At 39.7% G+C, this 17,998-nt stretch overlaps 1 protein-coding gene across 2 annotated transcripts in view; it reads right to left on the minus strand.

Annotated features, from left to right (window-relative positions):
- Window positions 1–17,998, minus strand: part of ARHGAP24 (Rho GTPase activating protein 24) — a 750,703-nt gene that overhangs the window by 403,459 nt on the left and 329,246 nt on the right. For both annotated transcript variants that reach the window (XM_056111392.1, XM_056111391.1), the window contains exon 2: window positions 2,063–2,262. In XM_056111392.1, the coding sequence (XP_055967367.1) occupies window positions 2,063–2,242 (180 nt within the window). In that variant the 5' untranslated portion in view covers window positions 2,243–2,262. The remainder of the gene's footprint in view (window positions 1–2,062; window positions 2,263–17,998) is intronic.

A 17,998-nucleotide genomic window follows, 5' to 3' on the forward strand; every position in this document is an offset into this window, starting at 1 on the left:
CAGCCAACATGGCCGACCCGAGTTCGAGTCCTCCGCCCCTCTCGGAGAGCCCGGCAAGCTACCGAGAGTATTCGATATGCCAGACACAGTAACAACAAAGTCTCCAATGGAGACGTTACTGGGCCCGCTCGAGCAAATCGACGATCAACGGGAGGGCCTTTTAAAATAATGCCTTAAAATGTTATATGATATATATAAAAAAAAGAATCCAGTTTCCCTCTATTTTTATATGACCTTGGTCATATCATGTCATATCTCCAAAATGCATTATCTTTATCTGTAATAATAGTGGCCCTGGCTTGCAATGACAAATGCAATAAGGTTTACGGAGATACACTAATATTATCTTTCTTTCAGTATGAGATGCTCTTATTAATTTATATGGTCTTGGACTTGACCAATTTAAAGCAGGGCTTCGTGTAGAGACAAAACTGCACCAGAGTTTGTTTACTTTAGGGAAGTTTGTCAACATTACTCCTAAATCTTATGTTTTCATGATAGAGACATGGGCATGATCCTATCTTCTAGAACTGTTTTAAACATTTCCAATAATGTAGCACTGTCCTCCCATTGTTCATCAATTTTCTCAAGCAGGCGCTAGTAACGTCTCCATTGTGAGACGTTGTTACTGTTTTTGGCGTATCAAATACACCATGGGGAGCTTGCCAAACTCTGCCGTGTGGGTGGGATAGTCTTGGTAGCTTGCCGGGCTCTCCAAGAAGGATGGAGGAATTAAACCCAAATCAGCAGTGTGCAAGGCAAACGCCCTACCCTGATGTGCTATCGCTCTAGGCATCATTTCCAATAATTATACATATAAATTCTTGGTCTGATGCCTGACCTTGGTGAAAGATTAATAAAATAACAGAATTTATTAAATGTTGGGTTTTCACAATACTATGTATTTTCAATTGTTTTTATGTAATTCAATTAGATGACTTTATAAAATCATAAAGCCTGAGGAATTGAAAATATTATAGCAGTGTCCTGATTCCCAATGAAGTTCTTGAACTTTAACACATGAGAAACTGTCTCAAGATCACACTTTACGGGTGTTTATTCAAACAACTTAAAATATGTATTTTCTTATTTATATTCCCTATAAATGTAGCAAGAAGATACATTTATATTTATACTTAACAGAGATAAGGTCCCAGTTGCATCTCCTTGAATTCATGATGATGATCAAAGATAGTAAAGCCTGTTGCAACTATGACAAGAGATGAAAAGGAACTGGAGCAATAGTACAGCGGGGAATGCACTTGCCTTGTGCACAGCCAGAGTGGGTGCAATCCCCAACACCACATATGGTCCCTAGATCCACCATATAGAGCTAGGTATGGCCCAAAAATGAGAAGGGAGAGAGAGAGAGAGAGAGAGAGAGACAGAAAGAGAGAGCGAGGAAGAGAGAGAGAAATGGAGAGAGAGAGATGGATATTTTTTCCTCTCTCTCATTGCAGTAAAGAGATTTGTAGTTAGAAAAAAACGTGACAGGAAAATAAGCAAAAAGAAGACAACTAAAGAACCACAAAGAAATACAGAAACGAGTACCAGAGGTGTGTATTATGTATACTGGTCAGATGTCTCAATTTTTTGGTTGTTGTTTAATGAAAGAACCGTATCTTATGCAAGTAAAGGTGAAGAATCAATTCTAAGTTTCTGAAATGACTTCAAGTTACATTTCCTACCTTTCTTCTACAACGTGCTTTCCAATTATTACTGAGAGAAGGAACGACATTTTGGTTATTACTTTATACCCCCACGCGGAGGTCCATTAAAGTTTCTCATGATGTAAGTTTGCCTGAGGGATTCAGACATTCTATTCCAGCTTAGTAAAGGGCAAAATTAATATTAGACAAGTAACACTTTGCCTTTTGGCCTCAGTTAGCAAGTTCATCACCTTACGCCAAAATAAACAATAAGAAAAAGTGTGAATGATACCAAAGAACTGCAGGACACCAGAAAGATGATTCTGGCCTTAGTCGTCCTGGGACTCTAGAAAACCCTTTTATACTTGCTGTATTGTTTAAGCCCAGGGACGTTGGTATTTTCTGTTACTTACCAAGGGCTTGGTTTCATCTTCATCTTTGAAATAATAGAGCTGATCTCCCTTGAGCACAAACCAGCGCGTGTGCCAAGTCTTGACAAAACCTCCTTGCTTCCTCAGCCACCCACACTTCACGGCATTGTTCCGCCCTGGGCCTTGCTGGGTGTTCTCCGTGGAATCATTGTTCTCCTCCATTATCAATCTGATGGAATTTCCTATTGAACCAGAGAGAAAAAGAAGGGGGGGAAATATCAAGATTTTTCTGTTCTGTTCAATTTCCTTTTTAATCACCTCTGTTCTTTAAGAAAATCAAAGCAGCAGGAGGAATGAAAAATGCATATTAATTCTCTTGCCAAATTTCCAGAGGCTAAGCACCCTGACAGCAATATGCCCTAAGGTAATTGGAGCAGATTTATTGTGTCATCTTCAATAAGCTAGTCAGCTGCTGAGAGATATTAAACCTTGTTCTGCAGAGAACTAAGGATGGGAAAGTTCTAGTGATAATACACAAAGAAGCAGCTTGTAAAAGCGAACTAAAATTGCTAACAAAATCCTAATTCTCCTGACAATGGGCCTCTGTGGGGGCCAGGCATACTATTGGAGACCAACTGTACAGGCCTATGACTATCCAAGCAAACATGAGCTTGGCATGTGTTAAAGTTTAAAGGGACTGTTTTAAAAGCCTCAATGGAAGATATTTAGTTGAACATACATGAAATTTATCAAGATGTTTCTGCCTCCTTTACTCTAAGTAGCCCCTTGAAATTTTCTTTGACTAATCAGAAATTAGTGTAGCTTTAAAAATTTAAGGGAACGAAACAGACCAACAAAACCAAGTTTAAAAAATACTTGATTGGTCAATTTCCTCCTCTGAAAATTCCTTTAATTTTTGAGAGTAAGGAGTACCCTCCAGTCAATTGCATGACAAAGAAAAAACAGTTCTAGGTTGTATGCAAAAGAGTGCAAAAATGTACCTTCTACACAAAGCAAAAAAAAAAAATACACTTATCAAGTAGGAGGTGAGAAGTCCACTTTTACCTGAGACTTTGATATGGACCTAAAGATACAAACTGATTAACAAAACAGAATATTTCTCCTCTGATATATTTGGTCATAAGTTCCTGCCATATTATTTCTGATTAATTCCAGAAGACATGCTCTCGACATCATCTTCCTTTCCATCCCTGATTTTTCAGTTGAGTCATATGTACACATTCCTCATTATATATTTCCTAGAGTTCCATTTATCCAGCCTTGTTTTTTTTTTTCCCTTGAAGACACAGTCAACCTTTCTGTCATTGGATTTTTAATTTATTTTAACTTTAGTCCTGATATTCAAATAAAAGAGACCCAGCAGAATTTCCTTATGCATCTTATTTTGATAACTTCAACCTTCTCAGTAATTTGCCTTTCATGCATGCATTTAATCTGCCCTATCCTTGCATTTACCATCCTCTCCTTAAACTAATTTACTTTTTAAAATTATATTGTAGGCACCGTGATTGCAATATTGTTTATGGAACAGCTTCATGCATACATTTCAACACCCTCCACAAGTGTCTGCTTCCCTCTCCCACTGTCTCAGGGTTCCCCCTTCAAACGCTGTATCCCACCCCATCTCCCTGCTACGGTAAGCTCAGTTCCCTAAACCAGTCAATTCTCAGGTTCTGTTACCTTTGACCTCTGATTACTCCCTTGCTGTGCTTCCTGAAATCCCACTGTATGAGACGGCTCACTTCAAGCAGGTCCTGAGAACTATCTGTCTGTTTCCGTCTCATTCAGAGAAAAGACTCTTTCCTTTCTTCTAGGGACAGAGTGAGTCCTAATTCACAGGTCCTCCTTTCAAACAAACCTTTTGAAACTCCCTTTGCTCGTAACTACTCGCAGGAAACATTCTCCCCTCTTGTGTGTGCATGTGTGTGAAGAGATTGGATCCATGCCTGGTGCTTCAAGTTTGTTATGCCCTTGGGGCAGGAACTTTCATCTCTTCATTCCACAGTACTTGACTTGGTATAAAGAGCCAAGTACACTTCACTGCAAATGAACAATAAATGCCATAATACTAAATGCTATTAAAAAAACATATTAGGTAGAATTTAGTCAAAACATATTTAGTTAAAAGTTTGACTACCCTGAACAATTTTTCTACTGATATTTAAATTGTTGGGTTGGAGCGATAGCATAGTGGGTAGTGCGTTTGCCTTGCATGTGGTCGACCCGGCCAACCCAGGTTCAATTCCTCCGCCCCTCTCAGAGAGCCCGGCAAGTTACTGAAATGATCTCTCCCACGCAGCAAAGCCTGGCAAGCTACCTGTGATGTATTCGATATGCCAAACACAGTAACAACAAGTCAAGTCTCACAATGGAGACGTTACTGGGCCCGCTGGAGCAAATCGATGAACAACGGGAGGACAGTGACAGTGGCAGTGATTTAAATTGTTATACAGAACAATACACAGAGCTTGTTATGCACAGAACTTGTTATATCATCCCACTTATTTATTCTCTGACCAAATGTCTTAACCATATAACATTGAATTAACACCTTTAAAAAATAGTATTTACTGTTATTATTTTATTTTCATGTGGGGTACACCCAACACTGCTCAGGGATTACTCCTGGCTCTGTGCTCAGGGATCACTCCTGGAAAACTATTTGGTGCTGGGGAATAAATCTGGATCATTCATGTATAATGCAAGTGCCCCACTGTATTATCTCTCTTGTCCCAAGTGGAGAAAGACCTTTAAACAATATTCCATCACAAACACATGCACATAAATTTGCATGAACAAACAAATCTAGAATTCATTGCACAACACAAATTCTTGTTTGGGGGCTTTGTTTTATTCTTTTCATATGCATGTTTTATTCTCCTTTCCTATTCATTCTTTCCATTAGGTTTGAAAAATCTCCTCTAAAATATTCAAGGTAATTAGCAATCCCCATCAATAATATAAAAAAGTACACATACCCAACTTCCCTTTTGCCTACCACTACTGCTTAGTAAAAAGTATGTGCACATTAATAGGAGTTTCTTCTTGCAAATAATACTTATAAGTTTGGCTAATGCCAATGGCAATAGTGCCCTCTGAAGTCCTGATTCTAATGCTTTTAATTTTACAACTTCAAAAGGGACAAAAAAGCATTTTAAATAATTATAAAAAAAATAATTTAAACACAGGAATAGGGCTGGAGAGATAGTACAATATGCAAGTCTTGCATGCGGTCGACACACAGTTTGATCCCTGGCATCCTATATGGTCCCCCAAACCTACCAGGAGTGATTCCTGAGTGCAGTCAGGAACAAGCCCTGAGCACAGCCAGATGTGCTCAAACAAAAAACAAACAAAAAAAATGAAAACAAATTATATTCCTCAAGGAGAACATATACAATTGTTGCTCAGTAAGTATTTCACTGAAATAGTCATAAATTTAATAAGCACGTTGATATTTCTAGGGAAATAAATGAATCAACTTTTTCTCCCTTAATTTTACAATGGAGAAGCTGGACTGAATCATTTTGATATCCTTTCTTAACACTTTAAAATTTATTATCTAATTACATAAATATATATGCAATATATATGTGGATACTGGATACCCACAACACATAATGTCTGGCATTCTGTGAAGTTTTTCAATGCGTAATGAATCCATCCATTTTACAGTACTTTGGTGTTAGGTGTCCAAAGTGAACATGATCTCCTATGAAACCTGATTCTGTCCAAAACCTGACCTGAGCAAACAGCACCATGATAAACCCAGTTGCCAACAAAACCCTGAATACTTATCTTTAATTTCTGATTATCTCTTAAACCTATTATCAAATGCATCAGTTAATTAATAATGTTATTCATCAAAAAATTACTTCAAATGTATTCAATTGTCTCCATCTACGATACAAGACATCATTCCCTTTGACTGGGTGATTCTCATGATCCTTCAACCTGTCTCACTTACTCTACTCCTCAGCATAAATACAGAAACACGCAGGCACATACTCACACATCTCATAAGCCACAAAGCAAAATAAGGTTCTTGGGGAAATGCATCAAATAATAATTCTCTACACTTGGGATATTTGACACACAGTGTACTTCTCCTAACACCTAGATTCTTATTCTGGCTGGTAAGACTCATCATCTGAAACCAGTGCATCAGTCTAATCAAGTTTCCTACAACCCCTCCAACACACACACACACACACACATACACACACACACACACACATGTGCGTGTGTGGACGCACGCACGCACGCACATGCATTCACACTGCAAACACACATGTGCTTTAATCCAAGCAACCGTACCTACTTTCAAGGAAATAGCCAAGCTCCTTCATGCCCTGAGCTCTGGCATTTGCTGGACTTTGCTTCGGCTACTCTGCCGATGTCTTTGTCTAGCCCATCTCATCCTCTTCATCTTTAAGGCAGTTATGGACCACTCAGTGAATGATTGAATCAGTTCTCCTCTTGCCATTCGCTATTACTGAACTGTCTTTTGTCTTCCTGACACTTCTCTAAATTGTTACTTCCTGTGTGTTTGTTGTTAATCTTTCCTCCAGGAGGCTGGGCACATGACTTCTCACGACAGTGCAGCCTTTAATAGTGCTTACTTGTGATCTAGTAAATATGTGATCTAGCAATGAGCCTGTAACATTAACAATAGATTTTTCCATAAAAACTGTTTGGAGGGTTTTTTAATTGCATATCATATTTAAATTAAGTCTACATAATTTAAGAACTTGATTCTTGTTATCACTGTCTCTGTCATGCTGTTGTTCATCGATTTACTCAAGTGGGCATCAGTAACGTCTCCATTCGTCCCAGCCCTGAGATTTTATTATTATTATGTTTTTATTAGTGGAACACCATGAGGTACAGTTGTACACTTACAAATTTTTTGTGCTTGGGTTTCAATTATACAATGATCAAATACCCATCCCTCCACCAGTGCCCATTTTCCACCACCATGGATCCCAGTATCCCTCCCAACCCCCATCTCCTCCATCCCACCCTGCCTCTGTGGTAGGGCATTCCCTTTTGTTTTCTCTCTCTGAAAAAGAGGCATTGAGTGGCAATCATGTTCGTTCCATAGTCTACTTTCAACATGCATCTCCCATGCTGGGAGGATCCTCCAAACACCCTTGGTGCTCCCTTCTCTGTCTGAGCTGCTCTTTCCCCTAGAATGCCTGGCTGGCCTCTAGGCCATGGAGTAATCCTCCTGGTACTGATCTCAGCTATTCTTGGGCATTAATCTCCTATTTTGTTACTTTATGTCCCCCAGAGATTTTATTATCATTATGTTTTTATTAGTGAAACACCCTGGGATACAGTTGTAGACTTAAAAACTTTCATGCTGGGGTTTCAGTTATACAATGATCGGGTACCCATCCCTCCACCAGTGCCCATTCTCCATCACCAATGATCCTAGTAGCCCTCCCACCCCCTCAACCCACCTGCCCACCCCACCCTGCCTTTGTGGCAGGGCATTCCCTTTTGCTCTCTCTTTCCTTTAGGGTGTTGTGGTTTGCAATAGAGGTATTGAGTGGCCATGGTGTTCGCTCTGTAGTCTACTTTCAACACGCATCTAGCATCCCGAGAGAATCCTCCATACACCCTTTACTTGGTGTTCCCTTCTCTATCTGAGCTGCCTTTTCCCCCAGCATGTGCTGCCAGCTTACAAGCCATGGAGCAGACCTCCAGGTACTTATCTCAACTATTCCTGGGTGTTCTTCTCCCATTCTGTTACTTTATATTCCCCAGATGAGTACAGTCTTTCTATGTCTGTCCCTTTCTTTCTGGTTCATTTCACTTAGCATGATAGAACCACTTGTATGTAAATTTTATGACTTCATCTTTTCTAAAAGCTGCATAGTATTCCATTGTGTAGATGTACCAGTTTCTTTAACCAGTCATCCGTTCTCGGGCACTTGGGTTTTTTCCAAATTTTGGCTATTGTGAACAGTGCAGTAACGAACATACAAGTACAGATGTCATTTTGACTGTACATTTTTGCCTCTCCAGGATATATTCCCAGGAGTGGTATTGCTGGGTCAAATGGGAGCTCAATTTATAATTTTTGGAGAATCGTCCATCCTGTTTTCCAAAAGGGATGAACCAGTCAGCATTCCCACCAGCAGTGAAGGAGGGTCCCTTTCTCGCCACATCCACGCCAGCATCTGTTGTTTTTGTTCTTTTGGATGTGGGCCAGTCTCTGTGGTGTGAGATGATATCTCATTGTTGTTTTGATCTGCATCTCCCAGATGATTAGTGATGTAGAGCATTTCCTCATGTGCCTTTTAGCCATTCGGATTTCTTCTTTGAGGAGGTTTCTGTTCATTTCATCACCCCATTTTTTGATGGGGTTGGATGCTTTCTTCTTGTGGAGTTCAACCAGTGCTTTATATATCCTTGATATCAACCCCTTCTTGGATGGGTATTGAGCGAATATCCTTTCCCATTTTGTTAACTGTCCTGGAATTCTGGTCACTGTTTCTTTCGATGTGCAGAAGCTTCTTAGTTTAAGATAGTCTTATTTATCTATCTCTGTTCTCACTTGCTTGGCCAATGGCATGTCATCTTTGAAGACACCATTAGCTTCAATATCATGGAGAGTTTTGCCATCCTTGTCTTCAATGTACTTTATGGATTCTGGTCTGATGTTGAGGTCTTCAATCCACTAGAAGTCTCTCCTTACTCATCTTTCCCAATGGTATTGAAGGTTCTTCCAGGGTCAGGGGAATGAGACCCAGTATTGTTACTGTTTTTAGAATATCATATATGCTTCGGGTAGCTTGCCATGCTTTTTGATATAAGAGGCTTAAATTACCATGAAAACTATTTTACTTTTTTAGTGAATCACCATGAGATACAGTTACAGACTTACACACTTTTGTGATTACGTTACAGTCATCCAATGATCGAGTACCCATCCCTCTACCAGTGCCCATTCTCCACCACCAATGTTCCCAGTATCCCTCCCACCATCCCCATGTCTACCCTCAGCCTCTGTGGTAGTTACACTCCCTCTTACTCTCTCACTACTTTTGGGCTGAAAATTATTTTAAACATCACATCAAAATCATCCAACCTAAACGAACCTGAAGGCTTATGAAGCTCTTTGTGAAGAAATTTAACACTCAAAACTTTTTAGCCCTGCTAGAAAATACTTAGAATCAGTTGTGGTTTAGCATGAAGAAAATTGCAGTTTACTCAAATTCTCCAAGAATGACTTAATAGAATCTGCACTGGAAAAAGTACTTTCTCTGGGACAGACCATGGAAAGTGGGTAGCACATGTACATGCAAAATAGAGCTATCGATTTAAACTTTTAACAAATCACTTTCACGGCTATATAATAATAGCATAAAGAGTTACTGGAAAACTAAAATGGAACCGAGAAATTGGCTTGTTCTGCATATCAATCTTAGGGGAAAATTATAATGATTGATGTGGCATCCGTAACTTTAAATTATTTTCTAGGGGTAAGAAGCTAGTTTGTTTCTAAACCTTCATGCGGTTCTTTTAAAAAATCAAATGGACCAGAATCACACAGGGTTGCAGGTGCAGTACTGAGCTAGAGAAACCAAACACTATTTCAGTTCTCACAAGCGACCAGGACTTGCATTTTCTATTTGCTTTTACCTAAACCCACACTAACAACTATCCCAGAACTCCAGCTTCAGAATTCAAGAGCAAAGATATTTTCTACTACTTTTACTGGACTCTACCTTTAATCATACACTATGTTAAAAATAAAAGAATGCTTCTTTTTAAACCGAAGAGTTTTAGTGTGAAGGAAATGGGACATCTGAGTTAATTCGGAAATACAAAATTGAAAGTGGCCCGCATATCTTAATACTTTGTTTGTTCGTTTTGCTTTGCTTTTTGGGTCACACCCAGCAATGCACAGGGGATACTCCTGGCTTTGCACTCAGGAATTAGTCCTGGCAGTGCTCGGGGAACCATGTGGGATACTGGGAATTGAACCTGGGTCGGCTGCATGCAAGGTAAATTCCCTACCCACTGTACTATCATTCCAGCCCCCAAAGCCTTATACTTTTAAGGTGGGAAATTCGCTGCTATTTTTCTGAGAAATCCCTCAGAATTGTCTTTCACTTAATTCATGTGAAACTGGATTGCCATAATGGACTATACTTTTAAGCAAGTCTGTTACACGTTTAGGGCTGAAGCAATAGCACAGGGAGTAGGGCATTTGCCTTGCACAGGGTCGACCCGGGTTTGATTTCTCCACCCTTCTCGGAGAGCCCGGCAAGCTACCGAGAGTATCCCACCCACACAGCAGAGCTTGGCAAGCTCCCCATGGCTAATTCAATATGCTAAAAACAGTAACAAGTCTCACAATGACGACATAACTGGGTGTGCTTGAGCTAATCGATGAACAAAGGGAGGACAGTGCTACAGTGCTGCTTTATTTAAAAAAAGAAACTTCTTCTAAAGGAAATATTAATTTAACAATATGGTAAAGGTAAGGTAAAAGGTAAAGGCCCTCCCGTTGATCATCGATTTGCTCGAGCGGGCCCAGTAACGTCTCCATTGGAGACTTTGTTGTTACTGTGTCTGGCATATCCAATACTCTCGGTAGCTTGCCGGGCTCTCCGAGAGGGGCGGAGGAATCGAACTCGGGTCGGCCATGTTGGCTGCGTGCAAGGCAGACGCCCTACCCGCTGTGCTATCGCTCCAGCCCAACAATATGAGTAGTTTAATTTATATTTAGATGTGTTGTCCATCACATCACCATCTCAGAGATCAGTTTGAGTGCCACTGGAACTCCCAGTACTAGTAACAGGAGTAACAACGAAACCCCAGAGCAGAGCACATATTTTACTGATAGGGATACAAGAAAAATGATACACACAAGGCAAATGCACTGCGATGCTCTTCAAGTTTATGCCAGACGTGATTTGATCACAATTCTCTTTCCTGGAACCTAGGTAAATCCATGATCCCTTCTTGAGGCAAAAGCTAGAGAGTCACAACCAATGAAGAGAAGAGAAAGACTCTTTGTTAGTCTGCTTTTCACCAAACCACATTCTCTGCCATTGGGGACTCTCCCTGGAGAATTTGAGATGATAAAGGAAGAGAAAGAAGCGTTTTTGTTTTTTAATTTTTTAATAGTGAGACATCCTGAGGCACAGTTGCAGACTGACTCATTTTTGTGCTTGGGTTTCAATTATACAATGACCAAATACCATCCCTCCACCAGTGCCCACTTCCCACCACCACGGATCCCAGTATCCCTCCCACCCCCCATCCCCCCCATCCCACCCTGCCTCTGTGGCAGGGCATTCCCCTCTGTTCTCTCTCTCCTATTGGGTGTTGTGGTTTGCAAAAGTGGCAATGGGTGACAATCATGTTTAGTCTATAGTCTACTTTCAGCATGCTTCTCCCATCCTGGGAGGATAATCCCAACACCTTCATTTGATATTCCCTTCTCTATCTGAGTTCCCTTTTCCCCTAGCATGTGTGGCTGGCCTCCAAGCCATGGAGTAAAATTCCTGGTACTAATCTCGGCCATTCTTGGGTGTTAGTCTCCTATTTTGTTACTTTATGTTCCCCAGATGAATGCAATCTTTCTATGTCTATCCCTTTCTTTCTGAGTCATTTCACTTAACAAGAAGCTTCTTTTAATGAAAGTTCTAAAAATGACTGCTACCATTGCATCATCGGATCCCAACAAGAGAAAACTAAATGAAACAGAGGAGGTGGGAAAATGAGAGATTGCTGTGCAACCCTGACTTTCTATATTTATAAGCAGACCCTTAGAAAAAGAATCAGGGGATCAGAGAGATACTACAGCAATTAGGTCACTGGCCTTGCATGCAGCCGACCTGGATCCAATCCCTGGCATCCCATATGGTCCCTCAAACACCACCATGAGTATTTCTTGAGTGCAGAGCCAGGAGTAATGGTTCAAAAATTTAAGTGAATCAGACAGCTGATCTTAGGAATATCTCATCTGTCTTGATACTGTAACACACTGCTTTGAAAGTTGTCTCAAAAAAAGAAAGAAAACAGATTTTTTCACATATAATTTGACAAGTAATGAAAGTATAAAAGTTGGGTCATGGGGGAGCAATGAAACACTGAAAGACTTTTGTAAACAGTGATGAGTGGGGAAATAATTCTGAAGTATTTGGAATCTGAGAAACCAGAATCTTCTCTGCTGGGTACTCCTTTCACACAGGGGAAAACCTCCGAGCCTGTAAATCACAGAGTTCTACCATCTCTGTCCTCCGATGCCCACATTTTTAAGTTTAGATAAAAGCTTTTCTGAAATACTACTTTTAATGTTAGATTTCTTTAATGAGTCCAGCCTGGAAAATCAGTGATGTTGTCAATTGCACTATCGTTTCGAGCTTCTCTTCAGAGAGCTTTTGATTCAACCAGTCTTCAAAGAAAATACTTTGCAAGCAGGTAGCTTTGGCTGAGGTGGTTATTTGTCTACAAAGGACCCTCGGGTTTTCTTCTTCAAATGCAAGCCTTGAGGTTTTTAATGATTTCCAATAAGGACCACTTCTCTGTCAATTAATCCTGTGGGTTACACATCATCAGCCTCCCTCTATCATCTCCGAAAGTTACCAGGCTTCCTAAGTTTATAAATCATGTCCTAATCACCGAACCACAGATGCTCTCCCAACTGTTTATTGCAGTAAGGTACTGACAGCAACGTTTCCATTAGAATCCGAGGAAAATAAAGTGTCACAATGAAAATATCCAACTGCTATTCACCTGGATTAGAATCACACGCATTGCAATCTACTCTGATGTGTTAAAGTGTGCTCTTTGTTGAGGAACCTTAATTTTCACACAATTTGAATGCATTGAAATTCTGCAACATACCTAATTAATTCAATACACTTTTATTTTATATAAGCTGAATATTAATCTAGATTTATTACCCCTGAACATAACTAGCATATTAGTTAAAGATATATAAATCTGAAACATTTAAAAAAAACACCTTTTTTTAAAAGTAAGAAGCTTGCTTCTTTTTGGTTTTAGTTTAGTTTTGTTTTTCTTTTTTAAGCCAGAGTCCTCAGGGCACAGTCCTGGCTCTATCTGTGCTCAGGGATCACTCAAACAAGCAGTGCAGTTGCATGCAAGGCAAGGGCCCTACCTCTGTGCTATTGCTCCAGTTCCCCAAAATGGGAAGCTTGGTAAGACACAAATAATGGCTAATGTATAGAAGCCTGTCTTGGGGAACTCCTTCTTCGTGTGCCATGTAATTTATTTGGGGGCCACCATCCTCTTTTTATTATAAGTGAAAATATCACCTACTTTCCACTATAAGCAGGATAAAAAGCAAGACAAATTGTGAGTTTATCCAAAAATGAAGAGCAAAGCACGTGTATGATAACAGAAACCACCTGTTTGGGTCTCTGGACTGGCTCATTGACAAAGGCAAATGCCATGCGGGTACAAGGCTGCCCACTGGATCCTGTTCCTGTCCATAAACACTGAGGACAGGTGCCGGTGACTCTGCTGTGTGGGTCCTTGGCCCTGAACACGGCCTATGGTCCTCTGTGCAATGATGCTCAGTGTGGCAAGCATGGCAACTACAAAATCACGTGTGAAACCACAACCCAGTCTGCAAGCACCACAAAACCCTGGCGCCTGTTCCCCAGTGAGCACCACAGCCAAAGATGCGTGTGTGTCCTAGTCACACACAACAACAACAAAAGGGAAAAGGGAAAATAGAGCAATAGCTGTGCTTCAGGCGTAGACCCTGACTGGGTGGTCACACAATGGAACCATGAAGATGATAGAAATGTCTTAGAAACTTGATGGACATGAAATACTTACCTGATTTACATTAGTCTAAAACACCTGAAGTATGTGCTTTATATATGTGCAGAAATTATGCTGTTCCAGTGCATTTTATTTTATTTTTTGTTTTGGGTGCATACCACACTGTGTTCAGGGCTTACTCCTGGCTCTGTGCTCAAAGAAATCACTCCTAGTGGCATTCAGGAGATCATGCAGGGTTCCAAGGATGGAACTGGAGACAGATATATGCAAATGACTTGCCCACTGCATTACCTCTCCGGTCCCAATTTTAATTTTTAACCTTTAAAAACACTGAATTCTAGTTAGCAGATTTGCTCTCTGCTGTGTCTCTAGATTAGAACCCTTATCGTCTACATACTCCTAGTTGTGCAAATAAATCTATACATGGAACATAACAGGAACTCATATTTCCTTTACCGCAAAAGGAAGTTACTGAAACTATAAAAGTAGAAACTGAAAAAGTAGACTGTAGAGCCAGAGACATAGTTCACCAAGTAGGCATCTACCTTGCACACAGACAACCCTGGTTCTTTTCCTAGCACCACAGTATTTCCCCTGATCGCTGAGCAAAGAACCAAGAGTAAGCCCAGAGAACCTCTGGATATGACCTAAAAAATAAAAGAGCAAATTGTATTTTGTGTATTGAGACTGTGAATAGAAGTATCAATTTGGACTCAAGGCTTTACTCTAATTTTTTTTTTACTTTTAATAAACAGTGTGTATATTTACATATGTGACATGATCACTTGATTTATACCTACACAGTGAAATTATTACTATAGTCAAGCTAATTAACATGTCATCTTTACAATGACCATTTTTTTAGTATTCAAAAAATTCAGATATATGTAAATGACTTGCCCACTGCATTATCTCTCTGTCTATCTGTCCTTTATGACTGCAATATTTTTACCCTTAGAACAATATCTTATTTTTTAACAATAGGGAAACAATAGAAATTGGAATATAGTGTTGTCCTTGCTAATACTGCTCATGGAAAGGGTCTAGAAATGAGGACACACCTTATTGTCCATTGTTATGGTAAGGTACACCATTTTTACCCTATTCGGTAACAATGAATGAGCATATATTGTGTCCAGATGTTGATTCCTAAAAGCCAGTTTTGTGACAAGGAAGTGACCACTTGAATAAAAGGTTTGTTACAGGACTTCAGAAAGGCACGAGATAATTATAGCACATGTGATCAAAGTAAGGGAATACAAAATATTTGGTATCTCCTTAGTTCTGGGAAGATACTAAAAGGACAAGAAGAAATAGTTCTAAATAATTTTCGTATCCATGGGCTCTGCTTTCATGGATTCAACCAACTGCAACTATTACAAAAAACTTTTTATACAGTTAATCGGTGATAGGTGTGTGTGTACTAACATATGCCAACCTTTTTTCCTTGACTCTATTCTTTTCCTGGTTGAGATTCTGTGGTTTATAACACACTGTTCTTTAACTAAACTAGTAGAACAACTATTTTTATAAGCACTCGCATTATATTGGGTTTTATAATCAATCCAGTGGACAAAGGTGACGAAGTGTACAAGAGGACCTCTTGTAGGTCACTTACAATTTTATACGTGCCATTTTATATAAGGGACTTGGACATAAAGGAATTTTGAAAGCTAAAGGATGAATACTGGGTACTGAAAGGTGGTAACGTGACATGCATGATACCCTTGCAGTAACAGCACTGTAAGCCATGGTGCCTAAAAAGAACGACGGAAAAGTTCCTGCAACAGAGGCAAGGCTCGGCACCAGGATGGTGATGGTGAAACTAAGAGCACTGACCCACAAAAGTAGACACTGGTCAAGGGATTGCGATTGGAACATTGTATACCTGAAACCCAATTGTGAACAACTTTCTAATTCACAGAGTTATTAAAAATGAAACAAAGGTGTCCTGGAGGCAACTGTCTATGCCCACATGAACAATTTCAGCAATTAAATAATAATAGTAATAAATCGATATCGCACAGTGGGTAGGACATTTGCCTTGCACACAGCTAACCAGGCCAAGCCGAGTTCGATTTCTCTGCCCCTCTCGTTAAGCCCGGCAACCTACCGAGAGTATCTCGCCCGCAGGGCAAAGCCTGGCAAGCTCCCTGTGACGTATTCGATATGCCAAACACAGTAACAACAAGTCTCACAATGTTACTGGGCCCGCACAAGCAGATCGATAAACAACGGGAGGACAGTGACAGTGACTGTGATAGAATAAATCATATTTATTAAAAAAAAATCCCCTGGTACTAATAACATAGAAAAATAAAAGATACAAGACAGTTTCTCTTTCATTAGAGTATCAATAAATATGAACAGAAAAACAGTTACAAATTAAAATTAATATATATATAGAACTGAGGTTATGGAAATGGTGAAAGGGGGAAGAGAGGCCTTGTCCTCGGGAACAACAGTGAAGGGAGACTGAGACATTGGTGGTGAGCAATGGTGCTGTTGAACCCCCAAAAACATGAACATCACGTTATCTCAATCAACCAATTAAATAAAAGTAACATGGTATAAAATACAGTAACAACAAAGTCTCCAATGGAGACATTACTGGGCTCACTCGAGCAAATCGATGAACAACGGGAGGGCCTTTACCTTTACCTTTACCTTATTCAGAAAGGATAAATAATAACTTTACTGAGGAGAAACCTGGTAGGCCAACGTGATGAAAATTTACATGATTAAGGTTGAAATGAACCGATATTACATTCCTCCCAATGCTCTTAGAAATACACATTATTCATCGTTTTGGGGCCAGAGCGATATCACAGACAGTAGGGCATTTGCCTTGCATGCGGCTGAGCCGGGTTCGATTCCTCTGTCCCTCTCGGAAAGCCTGACAAGCTACCTAAAGTATCTGCCTGCACAGCAGGGCCTGGTAAGCTCCCCTTGGCGTATTCAATATGCCAAACACAGTAACAACAAGTCTCACAATGGAGACATTACTGGTGTCCGAGCAAGCAAATCAATGAGCAATGGGAGGACAGAGGACATTGCTATGGTGCTTTGTGGAATATCAAAATGTATAGTCTGAATCAAATCATTATCAGAACCTAGATGCGCCCAAAATGAGATGACTCTACAAAATAACTCCATTACACTCCTCAAAAATTCTAACTCCAAAAACACAAACAGCACCAGAGAGGCTGCTGCCTAGGATGACTGCACGCTTTGCATGAGGGAGGCCTGAGTTCAATCCCTAACACACAGAGTTCCCCACACACAGCCAAGGATGAGAGCTGAGCACTGATCTGAGGGTAGCCCCTGAACAACCGACGCGTATGATCAAAACACAAAATAAAACCAAAGCAAAGGTATGGAAATGTTCTACATAAAATTATACTAGGAGAGACATGACAACAAAATACAGTGCTTGACCTACACTTGGATCCTGGCCAGGAAAATATACAAAGGGGGCAATATTGGGGAAATTTTAGAAATGAAAATATAAATTATAGATTAGATAATATCATTATATAAATACAAATTCACTCATATTGATCATTTGACAATTGGAGGATCACAGCACTAGGTTTTAGAAAGTCCACATTTATATATCTACATATGTAAAGAGATCCTTTGTCATGTTTTTATTTAAAAAATAATGCAGAAACTATGCAATATATAAATAGAATGATGAAATAAGTGGAAGATGCAAACCACTAGTGAATCTGTGGGAAAGGTATACAGGAGTTCTTAATATTACTGTAACTTTTGTATAAATTGAAACATAGTCCCCAAAATGTCATATGATGCTCAGGGCTTGCAATAAGAGGTCACATATAAGAAGAAAAATCCTTTTTTTCATTGGACCACCACCAATATTATTGAAGTATGCTATTACAGTTGAAAGAGTACTTCACTGGAATTGAAAGCATGACTTTGAAATTAAAGAGCTACCTGGCCTTGAGAAAGTCCTTTGATTTTCTTTGCCTCCGTCCTTTAAATTTCAAAATAAGATTGAATGAACAACTTGTTATCTAAGATTTCTGTTAATTTTTAAATGGTGTGATTCTTAGAAATGGTCTTTTAGTACTACTAAGTATTAACATGATTAAGAGGAAAAATCTCCTAGGTAAGTTACAGTTAAACCTTCTAGGGGTAAAAGTACAGTAT

The sequence above is a fragment of the Sorex fumeus genome, unplaced genomic scaffold, assembly GCF_029834395.1.
Source record: "Sorex fumeus unplaced genomic scaffold, SorFum_2.1 ptg000013l, whole genome shotgun sequence".
NCBI classification, from domain to species: domain Eukaryota; kingdom Metazoa; phylum Chordata; class Mammalia; order Eulipotyphla; family Soricidae; genus Sorex; species Sorex fumeus.